Source organism: Carcharodon carcharias, chromosome 8, assembly GCF_017639515.1.
Source record: "Carcharodon carcharias isolate sCarCar2 chromosome 8, sCarCar2.pri, whole genome shotgun sequence".
Taxonomy (NCBI): Eukaryota; Metazoa; Chordata; class Chondrichthyes; order Lamniformes; family Lamnidae; genus Carcharodon; species Carcharodon carcharias.
Genome location: NC_054474.1, coordinates 47879059 through 47902988, shown reverse-complemented (window position 1 = coordinate 47902988; position 23930 = coordinate 47879059). Strand labels below are relative to the sequence as shown.

The 23930-nt window shown below is 42.3% G+C and overlaps 1 protein-coding gene across 7 annotated transcripts in view; it reads left to right on the top strand.

Moving 5' to 3' along the window:
* LOC121281092 (kelch-like protein 3) overlaps nt 1-23930 on the top strand; it is a 178176-nt gene that overhangs the window by 19794 nt on the left and 134452 nt on the right. For 3 of the 7 annotated variants that reach the window (XR_005943812.1, XR_005943813.1, XM_041193755.1), the window contains exon 2: nt 21827-21949. Coding sequence is in view for 4 of the 7 variants with exons in the window: in XM_041193755.1 (XP_041049689.1) it covers nt 21827-21949 (123 nt within the window). In the remaining 3 variants the exon portion in view is untranslated. Of the gene's footprint in view, nt 1-10085; nt 11986-21826; nt 21950-22037; nt 22117-23930 lie in introns of those variants that run through there. The other 4 variants (XM_041193757.1, XM_041193759.1, XM_041193758.1 and 1 more) reach the window with 4 other exon arrangements.

Genomic DNA, 23930 nt, shown 5'->3' with positions numbered 1-23930 from the left:
TTTTAAATGGAGAGAGACTGCAGAATGCTGCGGAACAGGGGGATCTAGGTGTCCTTTTACATGAACCACAAAACATTAGCATGTAGGTACAGCAAGTAATTAGGACGGCAAATAACATGTTAACCTTTACTGCAAGGGGTGGCTTTATTGCAAGGGGGTGGAATATAAAACTAGGGAAATCTTACAACAACTGTACAGGGCATTGGAGATTTGATTGGAGTTCTGGGAAAGATGGAAACAGGTTTGGGAGGCTCCAACATGTTCAAGGACTTTGGAGAGGAAAGGGAGATTGAGGTGGGAAGATAGTTTGCAAGGACGGTGAAGTCAAATGTTGGTGTTTTGAGGAGGGGCTGACGACTGCAGATTTAAAGGAAAGAGAGAGAGAGCCAGCACCTGAAGAGAGATTAAACAATTATGATTAATCATGTTTGCAAATGTTTAAAGCCTTGGGAGAGGAATTGCCTTTGCTCAGATTTGTAATTTACTGAACTGTCTTGTTCCAAAATGTCATTCTTCATGACTGCCACTCTGAATCCTAATTAACTTTCTTGGTACATTATTTGTTTTTTTTTGCAAAAATATACTTTATTCATAAATCTTCAAAAACATTTCGAACATTTTAAATCACCATTACAAAAATACAAACAGGTTCAACTTTTACAAACTGAAACACAAGGTGTATCAGAAAAAACAATGAATATTTCAATCATTGGCAGACATACATTTTAATCTGTACAGACTGAGGGGCTCTTTACAGTTCCCAGCCCCCCAGTGCACTGTGGCAGAAGGGTCTTAGGCAGCGACCCTTCCCCATTGCGCCTTTGCGGCGGCTGCCCCAAGCTTAACTGTGTCCCTCAGCACGTAGTCCTGGACCTTGGAAAGTGCTAGTCTGCTACACTCGGTCGGGGACAACTCTTTGCGCTGGAAAACCAACAAGTTTCGGACAGACCAAAGAGCGTCTTTCACCGAGTTGATGATCCTCCAGCTGCAGTTGATGTTTGTCTCGGTGTGTGTCCCTGGGAACAGCCCTTAGAGCACAGAGTCCTCTGTCACAGAACTGCTCGGGATGAACCTCAACAGCAACCACTGCATCCCTCTCCAGACCTTCTTTGCAAAGACACAATCTACAAGGAGGTGAACAACGGTCTCTTCCCCATCACAGCCTCCTCGAGGGCAACGTGCAGAGGGGGTGAGACTCCTGACGTGTAGGAAGGATCTTACAGGGAGGGCCTTTCTCACCACCAGCCAAGCTACATCTTGGTGTTTGTTGGAAAGTTCTGGTGATGAGGCATTCTGCCAAATTACTTTGTCAGTCTGCTCAGGGATCCATCTCACAGGATCCACCCTCTCCTTTTCCCTCAGGGCCTTTAAGATGTTACGTGCCGACCACTGCCTGACGGACTTGTGGTCGAAGGTATTTCTCTGCATAAATGTTCCCACGAGGGACAGGTGGTACGGCACGGTCCAACTACTTGGAGCGTTCCGCGGCATCGTGGCCAGACCCATCCTTCGCAACACCGGGGACAGGTAGAACCTCAGCATGTAGTGACGCTTGGTGTTTGCATACTGAGGGTCTACGCACCGCTTGATGCAACCGCACACAAAGGTGGCCATCAGTATGAGGGCGATGTTGGGCACGTTTTTTCCCCCTCTATCTAGAGGCTTGTACATCATGTCCCTGCGGACACGATCCATTTTCCAGATAAAGCAGAAGATGGCTCGGGTGATCGCCACCACACAGGAGTGTGGAATGGGCCAGACCTGCGCCACGTACAGCAACAGCGAGAGTGCCTCACACCTGATGACCAGGTTCTTACCCGCAATGGAGAGGGAGCGTCGCTCCCACATGCCCAGTTTCCTTTTCACCATAGACACTCGCTCCTTCCAGTTTCTAATGCGTGCCCTGGATCCTCCGAACCATATCCCCAGCACCTTCAGGCCATCAGCCCTGACAGTGAAGGGGACAAAGGATCGGTCAGCCCAGTTCCCAAAGAACATGGCCTCGCTCTTCCCACGATTTACCTTGGCTCCCGAGGCCAGTTCGAACTGGTCGCAGATGTGGATAAGTCTGTGCACCGACAGCGGGTCAGAGCAGAAGATGGCGACATCGTCCATGTACAGGGAGACTTTGATCTGAGTGCCTCCACTACCTGGGATCGTCACTCCTCTTATGCCCGGATCCTTCCTGATGGACTCAGCAAAGGGTGCTATGCAACACACGAAAAGAACAGGCGAGAGAGGGCAGCCCTGCCTGACTCCAGATTTAATAGGAAAGCTATCTGATTCCCACCCATTGATTGAGACTGCACTACTGATGTTAGAGTAGAGCAGTTGGATCCAATTGCGAATTCCCTCCCCAAACCCCATTTTGGAGAGCACATCCACCATATAGGTGTGCGATATTCTGTCAAAGGCCTTCTCCTGATCCAGGCTGGTGAGGCAGGTATCCACACCCCTGTCCTGTACGTAGGCAATCGTATCCCTGAGCAGCACGAGGCTGTCAGAGATCTTCCTGCCCGGCACAGTGCAGGTCTGGTCAGGGTGGATCACCAATTCCAGAGCGGATTTGACCCGATTGGCGATGACCTTGGACAGAATTTTATAGTCCACATTCAACAGTGAAATGGGTTGCCAATTTCTAATTTCCTCCCTTTCCCCCTTGTGCTTGTAGATGAGGGTGATAATGCCTTTCTTCATGGATTCTGACATACTGCCGGCCAGGAGCATACTCTCGTACATTATTTATGTGTTTATGCTTGGATCATGATTCTGTTTGAATCTAAATCCCTACTGATTGGAAATGGTATACTAGGACACTATGCTTAAATCAGTTATCTTTTTAGTCAGATTTACTCCTTAAAACAAAATCAGCACACAAAATATATTTTAAAACTAAAGGGAGAGCAATCACCTGGTTTCCTGTTCACATCTATGACATATCCAGGAATAGCTCAGCCTGAGAAAAACGATTAAGATCATGTGCACTTTTTTGATTCGTCTTTTTACTCTAAGCCAAATATGTAACAGTATGGAGTGCAGTATTTGGATATGCACTCCATTAAGTAGAGTAGTTAGTTTGGAAAAACCTAGCAGTATTTCTGTATCAGGTTCTTGAACATCCAATTCATTTATGAAAAATTTTACTAATAATATTAAAGTTCTAGAGGTTGTATAATCTATGCTGAGTTAGTACATCTTAGTCAGGATAACAGCTGGTCCCAGAGTCTCTGGACTGAGGGAAAATCAGTCAGAATTTTCTCTTCTGACAGTCCATGATGAAACGTGCATTTGTGGACCATGATGAGAACAGTATTAATCTTTTAATGGTACACATCATGGGCAAATAGCCTACACTAACTACATTCACAGATGAATAATAGCCACCCAGAAGAAGACCAGATATTAATGTTGTCTACTGTTGGATATTAATGGGCATGAAAGATGTGGGGTTTGATGTATATTCAGTAGATGCCAGTCAAACAATACCCAAGTAAAGAGAAAATCTGTTTAGAAGGGACAGGAGAAAATAGAATAGATGAATTGCTAGTAAATCCAAACTATTAGACTGTAATTGCCCTTGAAATTAATCAATGTGCAAATTATGTTGGAATGTTTTAGTGGAGCTATGCAATGCCTTGAAATAAAAGCAGAAAATGCTGGAAAAACTCAGCAGGTCTGGCAGCATCTGTGGAAGGAGAAACAGAATTAACGTTTCAAGTCAGTATGACACTTCAGAGCTGTGTTTTTCCAGCATTTCCTGTTTTTATTTCAGATTTCCAGCATCTGCAGTATTTTGCTTTTATTGCAATGCTTCAATAGTTGGCACAAAGTTTTGTTTGTTTTAAATTTATCGTAATCAGCAATGCAAATAAAATCTTTTCAAACTGTCATTTCTGGGACTAGGTACTGCTCAGGTTAAATCAGACAGATCCTGACTAGTCATTCCTTATGGACTGATTTTCTTAACTTGTAACCCAAATAATTGTCACATGTTAGTACATTTCTAAAAGGCACAGCCGATTGTGGTTCTGCACTCCCAGCGGGTAAGCCATGCTTAAAGAGGGGATGGGTTGGACAAAATGCAAACTTATACTGTGTATCCTCTCCAGTCTGAAATGTTTGAGACCAAGCCATATCTGGATTTTGGAATTGGTATTACTAAATGATGTTAGAACGTCTAATTGAAATATGTGAACGGGGAAACACAGTTGATATAAACATTTACCTTTAAATGTAAAACAGTGATAAAACATTATAAAGCAGCAATAAAAATTATTTTACTTATCCAAATATTGTATCTCCATGTTTCTGCTCCCAAAGTACTGTACTAAAAATTATGTTAATGATGTCGCAGGAACCGTTGATGCAAGTTGGACAGCAATGGTACTTCTAGAAATAGCAATAGGGATAACTCAGGCAATAGCAGTTTCACCAGAGTCTGAGCAGTGTCTGAGAAATTAACTGGGGAAGTGCTGCAGGAGAGTGCTGGGGAGGCAGTAGTAATGCAGGTGGATGTGGAAGAACACAAGAATTAGGAGCAGGAGTAGGCCGTTCGAGCCTACTCTGCCATTTGATAACATAGCTGATCTGGTTGGGGCGCCAACTCTACTTCCTGTCTACACCCTATAGCCTTTGACTCCCTTGTCAATCAAGAATCTCTCTAACTCAGCCTTAAAAATATTCAATGACGCTGCCTCCACTGCTTTTTGGAGAAGAGAATTCCATAGACCAACCAACCCTCAGAGAAACATTTCTCCTCATGATGTGGAGATTCAGACACGTTCTTCAGAGAGGTGCAGGAGATGGGGGTGGAAACATCTAGACTTCCATTCAAGACTCTGCTATCTGAAGACTGGACAAAATTAATAATCTTCCTCCTGTGCTGACTTTTCATGGCATGGCCAACGTCACACCACGACGTAGGCAAGGTGGCAACCATCTGAGTGCTGGAAATATTAACTCCTTGTAACTGCAGTGGGATGCGCAGGCCAAGTCTGATCTGCCAAGTCCCTGAGTTGCTTGGGTCTGCTCGAAATCTTTTTCCCCAAAAATATACTTTAGAGATAAAATTTGTGAAAGTACATTCTAAAATATTTCAAATTGAATATTACAGGAAGTGCAATAGAATTTAACTTTTCTGCATGCAGCATATTCCACTGAGGTGCCCCAGTACAGTTGCAATAGGCATGATATTCACCTTATATATTCCATGTCAGGCATACAGTATGAGGAGTTCTACATAGTTTCCAGCCACTTGGTGTACTATGGCTGAAAGGTGTTTTTTCCCCATTGTGCCTCTGCAGCGGCTGCCCTAACCTTTAGTGTGCACCTCAGCACATAGTCCTGGACTTTGGAATGTGATGGACTGCAATGATTGATTGTGGGCAATTCTTTGCACTGGAAGACAAGCAAGTGTCGACAGACCAAAGAGCATCTTTCACTGAGTTGATGGTCTTCCAGCCACAATTGATGTTTATCTCTGTGTGCATCCCTGGGAACAGCCTGTTAAATACAGGGTCCTGCGTCATGGAGCAGCTCAGGATGAACCGTAGAACCTTAGAAAAGTTATGGCACAGAGAGAGGCCATTCAGCCCATCGTGTCTGCGTCAGCTGAAAAAAAAATAAAAAACTAGCCATCCGTTCTAATCCCACATTCCAGCACCTAGTCCGTAGCCTTGCAGGTTACAGCACTTTAGGTGCAGATCCAGGTACGTTTTTAAATGAGTTGAGAGTTTCTGCCTCCACCATCAAACCAGGCCGCGAATTCCAGACACCCACCACCCTCTGGATGAAGACATTTTTCCTCCTACTCCCTCTAATCCTTCTACCAATCACCTTAAATCTGTGTCCCTGGTACTTGATCTATCTGCTAGGGAAACAGGTCTTTCCTGTCTACTTTATTTGGCCCCTCAATCTTGTACACTTCAATTAAGTCACCCTTCAGCCTCCTTTTGTTCCAAGGAAAATAACCCCACCCTATTCAATCTTTCCTCATAGCTGCAATTTTCAAGCCCTGGCAACGTTCTTGTAAATCTCCTCTGTACTCTCTCCAGAGCAGTTATGTCCTTCCTGTAATGTGTCAACCAGAACTGTACACAAAATTCCAGCTTAACCAGCATTTTTATACAGTTCCAGCATTACATCCCTACTTTTGTTTTCTATACCTCATCCAGTAAAGTATTCCATGTGCTTTCTTTACCACTTCATCCATCTGTCCTGCCACCTTCAGGGACCTGTGGTCTCTCACTTCCTCAACCCCTCTCAATATCCTTCTATTTATTGTGTATTCCCTTGCTTTGTTTCCCTCCCCAAATGTATTACCTCACGCTTCTCTGGATTGAATTCTATTTGCCATTTTTCCGCCCACTTGACCAAAGCATTGATATCATTCTGGAGTTGACAGACACTGGAGTTGACACTGGAGTTCACAATCAACTACATGGCCAATTTTTGTGTCATCTGCAAATTTCTCAATCATGCCTCCCACATTTAAGTCCAAATCATTAACATATACCACAAGCAGCAAGGAACCCAACACTGAGCCCCGTGGAACGCCACTGGAAACTGCTTTCCTTTCACTAAAACATCCATTGACCATTACCCTTTGTTGCCTGTCGCGGAGCCAATTTTGGATCCAACTTGCCACATTCCCCTTTGCCCCATGAGATCTCACCTTCCTCTCCAGTTTGCCATGTGGGATCTTGTCAAATGCCTTACTAAGATCCAACTAGACAACATCCACTGCACTACCATCATCAATCCTCCTTATGATTTTCTCAAAAAATGTGATTAAATTAGTAAGACAGGACCTTCCCCTAACAAAACCATGTTGACTCTCCCTGATTATTCTGTTCCTTTCTAAGTGACAGTTTATCCTGTGTCTCAGAATTGATTCTAATAATTTTTCCACCACTGAAGTCAGACTGACCAGCCTATAATTATTTTGCCTATCCCTCACACAATTTTTAAAAAATTGTACAAAGATCTTAGATCTCCAATCCTCTGGTACCTTGCCTGTATCAAGTGAGAATTGGAAAATGATCCTCAGAGCATCCGTATTTCCTCCCTGACTTCCTTCAACAGCCTCAGATACAATCCATCTGGACCTGGTTATTTATCCACCTTCAAGGATGGCAATCCCTCCAGTACTTCCTTTCTCATTATCCTTATTGGATCCAATACTTCACAATCGTCCTTTTTAACTAAAATATCTGCATCATTCCTTTCCTTTGTGAAGACAGAGACAAAGTACTCATTAAGAACCCTGCCTACATCTTCTGCATCCATGCATAAGTTACCTTGTACATCCCTGGTAGGCCCTACCCTTTCCTTAGTTATCCTCTTCCTCTTAATGTATTGACTAAAATAGTTTTGGGGTTTTTGTAATTTTACCTGCGTATATTTTTTCATATCCTCTCTTTGCTTTCCTAATTTCCTTTTTTACTTCACCCCTGTATTTTCTATACTTCTCCAGGCTTTCTACAGTATTAAGTTTTTTTTAACTGTCATAAGCTTTCTTTTTTCTGCCTTATTTTACTCTATGCTTCTGGATAACCAGGGAGCTCTAGATCTGGCAGTACTGCCTTTTTTCTTTGTGAGTGTCTGTACTGTGTCGGTAGAATCTCGCTTTTCAATGCCCCCGTTGATTTGTCACTGATTTTCCTTCAAGTTGCTGTATCCAGTCCACTTTCACCAGATCACTTCTCAGCTTTGTAAAATTTTTGTTCCCCCAATCTAGAACTTTTATTCCTGTTCTATGTTTGTCCTTTTCCATAATGATGCTAAATCTAATTGTATTATGGTCTCTTTCTCCAAAATGGTCACCCACTGCTACTTCATCCAGTTGCCCTGGTTAATTTCCTAAGACTAAATCTAGAATTGCACTCCCTCTCGTTGGACTTGTTACATGCTAACTAAAAAGGTTCTCTTGAATGCAGTTCTAGAATTTTGTACACTCTGCCTTTCACACATCTGTGTTTCAGTTGATATATGAGTAGTTGAAGTCCCCAACTTTTATTGCCCTATTGTTTTTGCACTCAGAAATTTGCCTGCTTATTTGCTCTTCTATCTCCCTCTCACTATTTGGGTGCTTATAGTACACTTCTAGCTGTATGGCTGCACCTTTTTTATTTCTGAGCTCAACCAATATGGCTTCATTTGATGATTCATTTAGTATATCATCCCTCCTCAAAACTGTAATTGATTCCTTAACCAATAATGCTACACCCCCACCTCTTTTATACCCCCCCACTCCTGCTTGAAAACTCTATATCTAGGGAGGTTGAGCTGCCGCCTTTGCCCCTCTTTAAGTCAAGTCTCCTTGATAGCAATGATATCATATTACCATGTTTCAATCTGTGCCCTCAGCTCATCGGCTTTCTTTGCTATACTTCTTGCATTTATTTATATACCATTTTTAACACTGCCAAATTTCTGTGCTGGGCACTTTTTGACCTTTGCTTTTTCTATCTTTCAGTGTCACTTGCTAATTTTCTGTCTTCTGTTCCCTGCTCTGAATTTATCCTAACTGAATCTTCCCTCAGATTCCCATCCCCCTGCCAATCTAGTTTAAACCCTCCTCAACAGCACTAGTAAACCTCCCTGCAAGGATATTTATCCCAGTCTTGTTCAGATGTAGACGGTCTGGCTTGTACGAATCCCACCTTCCCCAGAACCAGTCCCAATGCCTCAGAAATCTGATGCCCTCCCTCCTACATCAGCTTTCCAGCCATGTGTTCAATCACTCAGTTCTCCTATTTCTATGCTCACTAGCATGTGGGACTGGGAGTAGCCCTGAGATTACTCCTTTATAGGTCCTGCTTTTCAATCTTCTACCTAGCTCCCTAAAATCTGCTTTCAGGATTTCATCCCCTTTCCTACCTAAGTTATTGGTACCAATGTGGACCACGACCACTGGCTGTTCACCCTCCCCAGAAAAATGTCCTGCAGCCACTCCATGACATCCTTGTCCCTAGCAACAGAGAGGCAACATATCATCCTGGAGTCATGTCTACAGCCACAGCAATGCATGTCTGGTTCCCCTAACTAACCAGTCCCCTATCACTACTGCTCTTCCTTTCTTCTTCCTCTCCCCCTGTACAGCTGAGCCACCCGTGGTGCCATGAACTTGGATCTAACTGCACTCCCCTGAGGAGCCAATGCTCTCACCAGTATCCAAAATGGAAAACCAATTAGTGAGTGGGACCCCAGGGGAGGCCTGCACTACCTGCCTGGCTCTCTTGGACTGCCTGGCGGTCACCCATTCCTTATCTGCCCCCATGCTCCTAAGCTGGCATGTGACTACCTCTCTGAACGTACTATCTCCGTAGCTCTTGGTCTCGCAGGTGCACCACAGTGACTCCGAAACCAGAGCTCAATTTCTGTATCTGGTGACACTTCCTACATATGTGGCTGTCTAGGTCACCAGTAGCGTCCATGACTTTCCACATATTGCAGTGTGCATTCCACAGGATCGAGCTGCCCTGCCATGCCTAAACTTTACTTCACCTATGTTAACTTTATTTTACTTTGGTTTACTTATATTACTTCATTTTATTTGGCCTTGACTTAACTTTACTTCCCTCTTGCTTGTGTTTCTTACTTAAATCTAAGCAGCTACTTCTTTAAGAATAATACGATTTTCAGCTATTAAAAGACATTCCTTAACAGCAGTTTCTCACCAACCAATGAATTTGTGGTTTTCCTGTGATGTCACTGATTTTTTTGAAACAGCCAGCTCCTGTGTAGGTCAGGTCCGGTTTTCTCTGCTCCCTGAAGATAAGTGAAAGTCCTGAGCTCTCTTATTTCTCTTTTACCTCTTTATCTCTCTTTTATCTGCTCCTGAGTAGAGGTGTCTCCCGCTGGCCCTATTCTCTCTGCTACGCGCAGGATGAGTTTTAAAGATAAATGAGCAAAATATCCACCAACCAACCACATATCTGCTTTCCTGTGATGTCACACTTCAATTTCTGTCAGATGGCAGCTGCTCTGGGGGACACAGACTGGACAGCTCTTCTAATTGATGCTGACTGCCTGAGGGTCTTCCTTTCCGCCACCTCAACAAAAACCACTGTATCTCTTTCCAGACTTTCTTTGCAAAGGCATATTCCAGAAGGAGGTGGACAACATTTCTTCACCACCACAGCCACCTTGAAGGCAACTTGCAGAGGGGTGAGGCTCTGGGCATGCAGGAAGATTCTGATGGGAGGGCCTTTCTCACTTCCAGCCAAGATACATCTTGGTGCTTGTTTGAAAGTTCTGGTAATGAGACATTCTTTTCTTTGCTTCATGACCCACAATAGCAAAAGCCGACTGAAGGTTTGCTCCTGACAAGTGCAGCCCATCTTCCCTCGCCCCCCCAACCCTCACTCGCATCACCCTTGAACTACCATCCATAAACATGCTGGAATCAGCAGAAGCGCAACTGGGATGCGAACAACTTAGATACTTAGAAACCATTATTAATGGGCTTCCATTCCTCCCCAAAAACTGCAACTGTTTTACTCGTTTTCTTAAACTGGCAGCCGCCAAATTTGCTCCCCGAGACTTCAGAAAGACTTTCATCCCCTGCTGGATCCCGGCAAGGAGAACGACTCCTGAAAGAATACAGGGAAAATGAAGACCCTGATGTGGCCATAGCACTCCTCAAGTCCCTTGATGAAAGACGTCTCATAAGGTGGCAGGAAATGGTGTAGAAGATTGACTTCACACACTCAAGCCAAAAAGTGTGAAAACCTCTACCTGCATGGGAGCAGCAGAGCAGCAACCACACTAGCGGCCCAAAATCAACACTCATGCTGTCGCTCCACTGCTCCAAATTAACTCAAAGATACAGGCCAGCATGGAAGATAAGCAGATGGTAAAAATAGCCCTGGTCTAGTCTCTCGAGACTGCCCGAGAGCAGATGGACTTCTCAAGCCCTTACTTTTCTGAGGAAGTGGACAGCAATCAAGTCAGGCAAAGCAGCAGGAGTAGATGGGATTTACTCGGAATTCCTGAAGAACATTGGATCAATGGGAAGGAAGTGGATATCAAAGCTGTTTAACAACAACCACAGCACAGGCATCGTTCAAAACATCTGGTGCCATTGCCAAGGCAAGGAAATCACATGATGACTTACGCAACTACTGCCCCAATGCTCTGTTCTCCATATAAGGTCCTGGAACATCTGCTAAAGAGACTGCTACTTCCAGTGTCCCCCAACAGACAGGTTTTTGCACAAGACGCAATTGCTCTGAGCAAGTCCTGATAATGACCTCCCATATTGAGGCTGATTTCCAGAAAGGCCTAAAGATAAGGAACTGTTGACCTATACTGTGCCTATGGCACACACACATGCTGCTGAAACTCTCAAATCATCTGCTCTGTGAAAACCCTACAATTAATCAACTTTATGATTGGCAACTGATATTTCTGTGTTCTCATTGGAGATCAAGTCAGCTGCCTGCACACAACAACAGGCTCCCACAGGGAGCTGTCCTAACACTGGCTGTTTTCAACATATATACAAATGACTTCCCTCCCACAAAGTCACAGCTCTTTGCAGATGCTGACGCCTTGGCCGTGGCTTTCCAGGCCAAAGAACTTAGGACATTGAAAAAGCATTCACAGAAGGCCTATGTTCACAGGAAGGCCACTTCAGAAAACGGAGACTTTGACCAAAACCGTCTTTTCAGTCTTTCACCTGAACAATTTGAAGGGCGGGGAAGAACTTCATGGCCAGTTCCGCGGCTGAACACTCACCCACTACCCAATGTCAAAAAGCCTTGGCATCACTCTTTACCGAACATTGACTGGCAACACCTCCAGATCACCAGAGCCAAGGTCAAGACGATAATGAATGTCTTGCAGAAACTGGTGGGTACCACCTGGGCTTTTAACAGTGAGACAGTGAGAGGAATGTGACTTTGAACAGTGAAAGATTGTGAAAAGAGTGAGACCATTAAAGAGCGCAAGAGGGAAAAGAGCATGGAGAGCAGCTAATTGGTGAGTATTACTAGTCTTTAAAGTGAAACTAAGGCCTTTAGTTTGTGTTTAGGCTGCTAGTTTTTTTTTCTTATATAGCTTGTTAAGTATAAGATCGATACCAGTGTGAATAATAAAAAATTATAATAAAGTGTAAAGAGCGGGAACACTAGAGTAATAATTTGAATAAAATACAATAGCGATGGCAGGACGGGTGATGTGTTGCTGCTGCAACATGTGGGAGCTGCTGGACACCAAGGTCATCCAGAGCGAACACATCTGTACCAGGTGTTTGCAGCTTGAGGAACTTTGGATCTGAGTTGAGGAGCTGGAGTCCAAGCTGCAGACATTGTGCCACATCAGGGAGGGGGAAAGTTACCTGGACACTTTGCTCCAGGAGGCAGTCACACCCCTCAGATTAGGTCATTCAAATTTGGTCTGTGATCAGGGACAGAAAGGTGTGACTGCAGGCGAAGCAGGTATGGGGGCCCAGGGGGTAGCGTTTGAGGAGCCTCAGCTCCTGTAACTGTCCAACAGTTACAAAGTTCTTGTAAGCTGTGTGGACGAGAGCGGGGACTGCAGGAAGAATGAGCGAACTTACTGTGGCACCATGGTACAGGGAATCATTCAAGCATGGGGAGGAAATGGAAATGTCGGGCAGTATAATTAAGGAGATAGATACTGTTCTCTGCAGCCGTGAGCGTGAGTCCCGAAGGCTGTGTTGCCTGCCCATGCCAGGGTTAAGGACATCTCCTAAGGGCTGGAGAGGAGCTTGGAGTGGGAGGGGAGGGACCCAGATATTGTCATCAATGTTGGTACCAACAGTAGTGATAAGACTCGAAAGGAGGTTCTCCTGAAAGAATTTGAAAAGTTAGGAGCTAAATTAAAATGCAGAACCTCCAAGGTAATAATCTCAGAATTACTACCTGAGCCACGGGCAAACTGGCATAGAGAAAATAAAGTCAAGGAGTTAAATGCATGGCTCATAGATTGGTATGGGACGAATGGGTTTCAGTTCATGGGGTACTGGCATCAGTACTGGGGTAGAAGGGAGCTGTTCTGGTGGGACTGGCTTCACTTGAACTGTGCTGGGACCACTGTCCTGGCGAACCAAATAACTAGGGCTGTAGAGAGGGCTTTAAACTAAATAGAAGGGGGGAGGGTTCTGGAAAGGGGATATGTAGGCTTACAAAGCAAAAGGATGGCAGCCTTGCAGGGCAGCTAATTAGGTAATGATACCCAGAGTGTACAAACATTAAAAAAAAGCAGCAAATGGGTCAAAGTGGGAAAAAATGGTAAAAAGGTAAAATTAATGGCTCTTTACTTAAATGCATGTAGTATTCGGAACAAAATAACTGAATTATTGGCACAAATAGAGGTTAATAGGTATGATCTTATAGCCATAAGGAGATCAAAGCTGGGAACTAAGTATTTAAGGTTATGTGACTTTTCAAAAGGCCAGGCAGGAAGGAAAGGGGGTAGGGCAGCTTTGTTAGTACAAGATGGAATAAGTACGATAGCAAGAAAGGATCTTGGATCAGAAGATGTAGAATCCATATGGGTGGAGGTAACAAATAACAAAGGGAGGAAGACACTGGTGGGAGTAGTCTATATGCCCCCTAACAGTAGCTATACTATTGGACACTGAGTAAATCGGGAGGTAATGAGGGCATGTAAAAAAGGCAGTAAGTTAATCATGGGTGACTTTAATCTTCATGTAGATTGGGAAAATCAAATTGGCAGAGGTAGCCACGAGCAAGAATTCATAGTGTATTCGAGACATGTTTCCTAGAACAATATGTTGTGGATCCAAACAGGGATCAGGCTATTTTGGATTTGGTAATGTGTAATGAGGCAGGTTTGATAAATTATCTGAGTAAAAGATCCCTTAGGAAACAGTGGTAGAATTTAGCATTCAGTTTGAGAGTGAGAAATTTGGGTCGGAACCAACTGTGCTAAACTTAAATAAGGGTAATTACAATGGAATGTGGGCAGAGTTGGCTGGAGTGGACTGGAATAGGATTTTAGCAGAAAAAAATGATTGATGAACAATGGCAGATGTCTAAGAAAATAGTTCATGACTCACAACAAAGATATATCTTAGTGAGGAAGAAAGATTCAAGGAAGGGGATAAACCAACCGTGGTTAATGAAGGAAGTTAAGGATAGTAACATATTAAAAGAAAATACATACAATGTGACAAAGATTAGTGTTAAGCCAGAGGATTGGGAAAGTTTTAAAAACCGACAAAAGGTGACCAAAAAAAAATAGAAAATAATCTTTGAGGGTAAGCTAGCAGGTAATATAAAAATAAACAGTAAGATATGTGAAAAGAGAGTGACCAAAATGAACATAGGCAGAGGAGTTGAATAAATACTTTGCTTCAATCTTCACTGTAGAAGACACTAATAGCGTTCCAATATTAAATAATTAAGGGGCAAAAGAGGGGGAGGAAATAAATACAATAACTATCACTAGAGAAAAAGCACTAGGGAAACTAATGAGGCTAAAGGCTGATAAGTCCTCTGGACCTGAAGGGTTGCATCCTAGGTATTAAAGGAAGTAGCTACAGAGATGGTGGATGCACTGGTAGTAATCTTCCAAGAATCCTTAGATTCTGGATAAGTCCCAAAGGATTGGAAAACTATCAATGTAACACCCTTATTCAAAAAGGGAGGGAGACAAAAAAACAGGCAACTATAGGCCAGTTAGCTTAACATCTGTCATTGAGAAAATGTTAGTCTATTATAAAGGATGCAACAGCAGGGCATTTAGAATTACATAATCTAATCAGGCAGAGTCAGCATGGCTTCATGGGGGGAGGGGGAAATTATGCCTGACAAATTTATTAGAATTCTTTGAGGAGGTAACTAGCAGGATAGATAAAGGGGAACCAGTAGATGTAATATATTTGGATTTCCAAAAGGTGTTTGATAAGATACCACACATAAGGCTACTTAATAAGATAAGAGCCCATGGTATTAGCATAGGTAGAGGATTGGCTAACTAATAGAAGACAGAGTTGGGATAAGGGGAAAGCCAAAAAGTGTGGATGCTGGATGCTGCGCTTCCCTCAATTTAATCTACCGCATTCGTTGCTCCCAATGTGGTTTCCTCTACATTGGAGAGACCAAATGCAGACTGGGTGACCGCTTTGAAGAACACCTTCGGTCTGTCTGCAAGCATGACCTAGACCACCCTGTCACTTGCCATTTCAACACTCCACCCTGCTCTCATGCCCACATGTCCGTCCTTGGCCTCCTGTATTGTTCCAGTGAAGCTCAACGCAAACTGGAGGAACAGCACCTCATCTTCCGACTAGGCACTTTACAACCTTCCGGACTGAATGTTGAGCTCAATGATTTTAGATCATGATCTCTGTCCTCCATCCCCACCCCCTTTCCGATCCCCCTCCACTTTTTTTCCAATAATTTATATAGATTTTTCTTTCCCCACTTATTTCCATTATTTTTAAATGTATTTCCATCCATTGTTTTATCTCTACCTTTTAGCCTATTTCGATCCCTTCCCTTCACCCCACCCCACCCCCACTAGGGCTATCTGTACCTTGCTTGTCCTGCTTCCTACCCTTAATTAGCACATTCCTTAGGTAATATCACCACCTTCAACACCTCTTTGTCCTTTTGTCTATGACGTCTTTTGGCTATGTCCACCTATCACTGGCCCTCTATCCAGCTCTACGTGTCCCACCTATTTCCCACCCCCCCCCCCTCCCCCCACCCAAACCAGCTTATATTTCACCTCTTTTCTATTTTTACTTAGTTCTGTTGAAGAGTCATACAGATACGAAACGTTAACTGTGTTCCTCTCCGCAGATGCTGCCAGACCAGCTGAGTTTTTCCAGGTATTTTTATTTTTGTATTGGGCAAAGGGGGGCATTTTCAGGATGGCAACCTGTAACTAGTGGAGTGTCACAGGGATCAATGCTGGGACCTCAATTATTTATAATATATATTAATGACTTAGATGAGGGAAGTGAATGTACTATTGCCAAATTTGTGTAACATACAAAATAGGTGGGAAGGCAAGTGGTGACGATGACACAAGGAGGCTGCAGAGGGATATAGACAGGTGAAGTGAGTGGGCAAAAAAGTGGCAGATGGAATATAATGTGGGAAAATATGAGGTTATGCACTTTGACACGAAGAATAGAGGAGCTGAATATTATTTAAATGGAGAAAGACTGCAGAAGGCTGTAGCTCAGAGGGATTTGGGAGTCCCAAAAAGCTAACATACAAGTTCAACAGGTAATAGGGAAGACAAATGGAATGCTGGCCTTTATTTCAAAGGGAATGGAGCATAAAAATAGTGAAGTCTTGCTAAGACTATACAAGGCACTAGTTAGACCACACCTAGAATATTGTGAACAGTTTTGGTCCCCTTATCTAAGGAAAGATATACAGGCATTGGAGGCAGTCCAAAGAAGGTTCACTAGGTTGATTCCGTGTATGGAAGGATTTTCTTATGAGGAGAGGTTGAACAGGTTGGGCCTGTGCTCATTGGAGTTTAGAAGAATGAGAGGCGACCTTATTGAAACACTTAAGATCCTTAGGGAGCTTGACAGGGTAGATGCTGAGAGGTTGTTTCCCCTTGTGGGAGAGTCTAGGACCAGAGGGCAAAATCAGAGTAAGGGATCATCCATTTAAGACAGAGATGAGGAAGAATTTCTTCTGAGGGTAGTCAATCTGTGGAATTCTTGACCGTAGACTGCTGTAGAAGCTGGGCTGTTAAGTATATTCAAGGCTGAGATAGACAGATTTTTAATCAGTAACAAGATCAAAGGTTATGGGGAAAAGGCAGGAAAGTGGAGTTGAGGATTATCAGATCAGCCATGATCTCATTGAATGGCGGAGCAGACTTGATGGGCCGAATGGCCTACTTCTGCTCCTACGTCTTATGGGACAGCAGAGCCAACACTGCGTACTGCTTTACCTCGCCTTGGCCTGCCCAACAGTAAAGTACTACTGCTTGACCTGGCTCAGGAGCCGCCACACAAACATGGTAGGTATCACTTCTTGGAAGCCATAAGGATTACTCCTGGGACATTGAGACCAACACAGCTTGAGTGGTTTCCTGTGCTAGCACATATTGAGCCTCCTTATGTCTGCAGGGAAAACATCCTACACAAAGAACACCTCTGTCTGACAGCTAACAAACCAGTCCTACTGACACAGAATTTGAAAACAAAAACTCACGCACCCGCTTGGAACCCCGTAGCCCCTACTGGAACACACTCCACACCCTACAATCTGACACCCCTATGTCATGATGGTGCACTTCCTGGTTGACTACAACATCACCAACCACAACCTGGTGACTAACCCAACTGTTGAAGTCCCAGGTTTCAATCTTTCTTCTAAAATCTGGACAACCTCAACTGCTTGAGGATGGGCCAGGGAAGATGTGGCCAGTTGCTGCACAAGTGGAACGTGAGGAACAGCTCAAATTGTGACTCTGGCCATCCCAATCAGACTATATCCCATACACTGGACCTCTACCCTGAGAGATCCATTCCTGGTCACAACCTTTCACATTGTCATCTGAAGCTATTGAATGGATTGCTAACCTCGACACTGGATTATAACTGCTCCCCCAGCCATACAAGTAAGAAAAATTATGTTAAAGCACTCCATAAATATAAGTTGTTTCTTATAGAGTGTCTCATGCTGTCTTGTGCATATCTTAGATTTTTACTGCTTTTCATTGTATAGAATATAAAAAAAAAATCACAGATGGTAGCCAGAATTAAAGAGCCTGAAAATTCCACTCATTTGAAATAATTTACCTTTTAAATTTTAGATTGTTAGAAATGACATAAGTCAGGTGAGTGAGGGAGTACCTAATTGGACGAATGCAGTTGCAGGATTTTTCAAGGAGCTTGACACATCCAGGACAAAGTAGCTGTTTGATTGGTGCTTCATCCACTCGTCTCAACATCCACTCCCTGCAGCACTCGGGTGCTGTGATTGTAGTGTGCACTGTTTATACCAAAGGGTTTTTCTGCAGCAGCTCCCAAGCCATGACTACCTCCACAAGGGCAGATGTTGCATGGGAACACCTCACTTCCAAGTTGCATGCCACCCTAACTTGGGCATATATCTCTGTTCCTTTATTGTTGGTGGGATAAAATCCATTATTGGAGCATCTTCACCACACGGACTGCAGCGGTTCAAGAAGGTGGCTCACTACCACTTTCTCGAGCAATAAATACAGTCATTGCAGTGATGTTTGCATTCCATGAAGGAATTAAAAAATCATATAATGGCTTGTGTGGCAGAGGTAGTTTCATTTTTGGATTTCCTTCTCTGTAATTTGGTATTAGTGTAAGAGTGCTGTTTGTCCATCGTTCAGCACTGGCTTTCCAGAGTAGCGAAGCCTCAAGCATGATATAAGATAGATTTGCTACAATTCACTTCAAGTTCCCTTGATTAGGAAATGGAAAATCTTGTTGAATTTTCACTCTTGATTCTTAGTCAGCAGCCCCTGTTTGAGCTGTAGATTGAGGTTACATGTACAAAAGATCTGACTTGATTATAATGCCCCCTGCCAACACTCACTATGTATGTTCACGCATGAATAATAATCACTTGGGTAGGATACTGAAGGCAGTTCTGTTCCATGAAGCTGTCCCAAAAGAGTCAGTTAATTCAGGACTGGCGTTTAGGGGGTGGTGGTGGGCGGGATGTGATACTGGGGGTGTGAAAGTGCTGAGAAAAAGACAAAAAATAAGTTGACATCTTCGTGTGCCTGTGAATTTCTCTCGAACCAGCTTTCAGCAGATGAGCATGATGTAATGAGCCGAAATTTTATGTTAGAGCAGATGTGACATGGAACATATGTGGTTAGGAGTTGACACTCACTAAAAACTACAACTGATTTGATTTCTTACAATCTTAACATTGTAGATGGCTTTATTTCAGCAGGCTCTATGTTCCCTTTGTAAAGACACAATGAATGTCCTTCTACTTGTATTAGTTTCTTTGCCAACAAAGACTTCGAGAAGGCAGATTCTGGTTTCCTTTCCAAAAGGATTATGTTAGGCTATGCAAATAACTGTTTCCTCAAAGGTTAGTCTAACCTTAATAACTTGGAAATATTTTATTGCAATTTCTACGAACTTAGCATTTTCCAGTTAATTGATTCAGCGTTCTGGGAATTTGTTCTGCCTTTGTGAGCACTAACTTATTGTAAGTATTATGAAGAAGGAAAAAAGTTACAACTTAAAGTGCCTTTTTTTTCTATATTATAAACAATATTTGCAGAAAGTTATTTGATTAGGAGTTGTAAGTAGTCGCAACATTTCAATTGCCTTTACCTTGATTTTTATACTTATTTGGCTTTGAGAAGTTATGTAGCCACCTTTAGAATATTTATAAGTTGATCATGAAACTGAAGTATTGTGGGTCTTTACTAAATATCAGTTGTCAACATTTTGGATCAATTATCTGGTACAAATGATAAATGGCTGAGAAAGTCACTGCCACAGACAGTAAGAGTTCAGGATAGTAAATGGGTGGCCATAAGGAAGAGTAGGAGGAGGCAGGAAGTACAGGAATCTTCATGGTGTCTGCTGCTCTTAAATAGATGCTCAGCATTGGAGCTGCTGGCAGCAACAATACCTTGAATGCATGTAGTCCAGACCCTGACACCAGTGGGCACAGTACTGCACAGGAGGGAACAGCAAAAGTGTAGAAATGCATTTGTTACAGGAGATTCCATATTCAGGAGGACAGACAGGCATTTCTGTAACTGTCATTGAGAGTCCCACATGGTGTCTTTTCTACCAGGTGCCATGGTAAAGCACATTACAGAGAAGGTGCAGAATGTTCTGCAGGGAGAAGGGTGTGAGCCAGAAGTTGTGGAACACGTTGATACCAATGACATAGAGAAGGCAGGTATTGAGGTCCAATGGCCAGATTTTCAGAAGGTCAGGAGGAAGTTAAGAAGTAGGACCTCCAAAGGTAGTAATCTCTGGAAAATAGAAAGATAGGGAAGATCTATGTGTGGCTTGAGGTGCAGTAGGGAGGGCTTCAGATACTTGGGGCTTTGGACCAGTTCTGGGGCTGAGGGCACCTATTCAAAAGGGACAGGTGGCACCTCAGCAGGACTGGGACCAATGTCTTTGTGCGGAGGTTCACTATTGTGTTGGGAAGAGTTTAAACTAAATTGGCAGGGGGATGGGCACCAGCATATAAAAGTGGAAAAGAAGAATAAGGTAAATAAAGTGAGTGTTGAACAGTACTAGAGGAGGGAATAGTTCCAAATTAGATGGGAGCAGATGAGGGGAAGTGATGAGGAAAATAAGACTGGCCAAGAGAGAGTACAAGAATAGAATGACAGTCAACATAAGTAATAATAGCGTGTAAATAATAAGCAAGAAGTAAGTACTGGGTCCCATTAAGGACAAAGAGGGTGATATACCCTTAGAGGCACAGGGCAAGCCTAGAATATTTATCGAGTGCTTTGTATTGGTATTTACTAAGGAAGATGAATCTGACAAAATATCAGTAGAAGTGGAGAGGTAATGGATGGGCTGAAAATTGAGAGGGAGGTGGTACCAGAAAGGCTGGCTATGCTTCCAGTGGATACGTTGCCTGCAGATGGCTTGCATCCATATTACTAAAGGAAGTGAGGGTGTGGAGGTAATGGAAGGGTTTGCCATAGATACAGGGGATGTTCCTGAGGATTGGAAAGTGGCAAAAAAGGGTGTAAGGATAGTCCTAGCAAATACAGGCCAGTTAGTTTAACATCAGTGGTAGGTAAGGTTTTAGAAACTATAATCAGGGAAAAAAAAAATCAACAGGCACTTGGTGAAGTTTCAGTTAATTAAGGAGACCCGACACGGATTTTTAAAAGGCAGATTGCGCTTTGCTAATCTAATTGATTTTGGTTTCAGGGATGGGGTGTTTTAACTATAAGGTTTGGTTGAAGAAGCTGGGATCACCTTGGAGCAAAGAAAATTGAAGGGAGATTTGATAGAGGTGTACAAATATGACATGTTTTGGGTAAGGTAGGCAATGAAAAACTGTTCCCATTAGCTGCTGGTACAGGACTGGGGGGACACATTTCAGGTTTTGGTCGAGAATTGCAGGGGATACTATGAGAGAGAACATTTTTCCACAGCGAGCGGCAATAACCTGGAACTTGCAATGAGGGAGTTGGAAGCAGAGACTATCAATGATTTCAAAAGTAAATTGGATGGGCATTTGAGGAAAATAAACTTGCAGAGCTATGGAGATGGAGCAAGGGAATAGGATTGACTGAATAACACCACTGAGAGCCAGCATGAATTTAATGGGCTGAATGGCCCCCCTTAAGTGCCATAATTTACTTTGACTCTATGAAAGTATTAAGCCCTGATGATCATTTTGCTCAACAGCATATTTCCTTACTACCTGAGAATAGACCAGCCTTTTTCATTTTGTGTGGTTTTGCAAAAATTGTGAATTTCATACAGTTGATTCGTTTCAATTTTGAGTCTTTTCTTGGCTCAGTTCATCAGTATATGCAACCATTACTAACCGATGTGAGAGTTAATTTGGAGAATGGCAGAGGCATTTAAAATATGGCTATCGTTTCTAAAAACACTGAAAATATTATCAACACTGGTGGACATTTTATATTTTAAATATATAAATGGGAATTGCTGTTATAGTCACTGTTTTTTGCCACATAATTACCTTGTCATAAAAGTGCCATCCTGATAAAACTGACATTTGGCAGTTGGAACACTTTTCCCTTCTTGTGATAAAAATGCTACCCCTTTAATTATGATCTTTGTAAATTCTTATTTTGTTTTTCACTTCTCTCTAAATATATATTTTCACATTTATATAAACAGCAATGCCAAGTCCTCACCAGCACGAACTGTGGAGCTGAATGAAGATGATAAGGATCAGGCCCCGGTTCCTATGAATTCTTTTCATATGATGAAAGCCTTCAAAGTCATGAATGAGCTGCGAAGGTAACGTTTTAAAGAATACTTTTCCTTCCTGAGTTTGAATCGCTTCTCCTTGTCAGTCTTAGATCACTCTCTCTTCTCTTCTCCCCAGCTCAGATCTCAATGCCATTCTCACGTGCAGAAGACATACTGGTTCCGAGAATTCTGCCAACATTGCTGGTTATCTCCGAGTAATTCATCCTATTATTTTCTTATTTTTTTTTTACCTTGAACTCTCCTAGAGAGTCCATTTATTTTTTTAACCTGAATGGCCCATTTTGAATGAAATAGATGAGAAAAAACTCTGTAGTGATTCAGTTTATAAGGATATTTTACATAGCAATTGTTTTCAAAAATCTACAGGTGAACAACTATCAGTAATAGTGCTCCTCTGCAGAATAAGCTTCTTTTTCCATTTATATTGACTGGGTACAATCAAGTCATTGGCAGTCTAGTTCATCTTTCTGTGTAAACAGTTGGTTTTTTCAGCATTCTGGATCAATATTGCTACCAGCAGGATGTTGTATTTTCGGGATGTTACCCGTTTGGATTTTTTTTTAACTTTGTTTTACATCATTCTCCAGGATGATTTTTAATACCCTATGACCTTCAGAGCATCTTCGCTAGCCTTAATATCCAGGTAGATTTTTGGTAATGTGCCTGGGTTAACAAACAGCAAAACCTTTCCATTAATTACTTTAGCTACTGGAATTATTCTAAGCCTTAACAGCATCTTTCTTTCTTTTTTGAAAAGTAGTAGAGTATTACATCAGACTTTGTTTCAGACTTAAAACTATTTCACTAAGTGCATAGTAAATAAATAGCAGTGATTAAAACATATATTTGCAATAGAAATTATATGATTTCTCTTCAACTGGAAAATAACATACAATTTTTGTACTAAATTATTATTTTGAATTAGTACTTTTAATTCTATTTTCTTCTATGTCTCAATACCTTGGGAGCTACACTGACTTGACTTAGCTCCTAAAAAAATCAAATTGATTCTCTCTAATTTAAACAATGCAGCTTACTCCAAGTACTCTAAAACAGTTGCAGGAGCTTCGTGGATTTAAATTACTGACAACTCTATAAAGGAGCTGTGAGTCATAGACACAACTGAACCATTCACACAGCATTATTTATGCTTAAATTGTGTGGCTTGATTCCTTCCTGTAATTTGTAACCCTTGAAGACAATCTGACAAAACCTTACAATATTTGTATTGATTTAGGCAGGGTTCAAATATTTTAACTGGACCTGGCTTTTAAATTTATGTATCTGGACTAGATTTAGAGTATTGTGATAGGATTTACGAGACCAGCTATCGATCCAAAAATAGACAAATACTTGAATTTTGTCTCCCACACATCTAAAACGCACATTGTTCAGGGATTCAGGATTAGGTTCTGCTGATCAATTGATTTTATTGCGAAAAGAGGGTCACACCAATTTCTTGAATTGTTTAAATTGAATATTACTGAGGTAAAAAAGTTAATTCACACAATTTATCTAGGGTTGGGCAAATTAGTTATTCTGATTACTTCATTCACATGCCAATTTATTTTGGATATTTTTGTTTCAAAATATGAAAATGCTATTATCTGAAGTGAATCTTAAGTCAACCAGGTAAAAGAATGATCTTACAAGTAAGCTAATTTTACCACCTTCAGTGTTATTGTAGTTTGCTCCTCTTGTGGGGACCAGAACTGGGGGATATAGTTTGAAAATAAGAGGTTTCCGATATAAGACAAAGTGTTATTGGTGTGTGGAATTCTCTTCCCCAGAAAGTAGTGGAGGCTGCGTCTTTGAATTTACTCAAGGCAGAGTTAGATTTTTGTTAGGTAAGGGTTATGGGAGGCAGGCAGGAAAGTAGAGGCGAGACCACAACCAAATCAAATGGCCTACTCCTCCTCCTCCTATGTTCCTATAAATTGAATTGTGGTTAGCGAATTACATTTTTTGTTTCCTTCCCCCTTTACAGGTTAAACTGGACAGTTTCAAA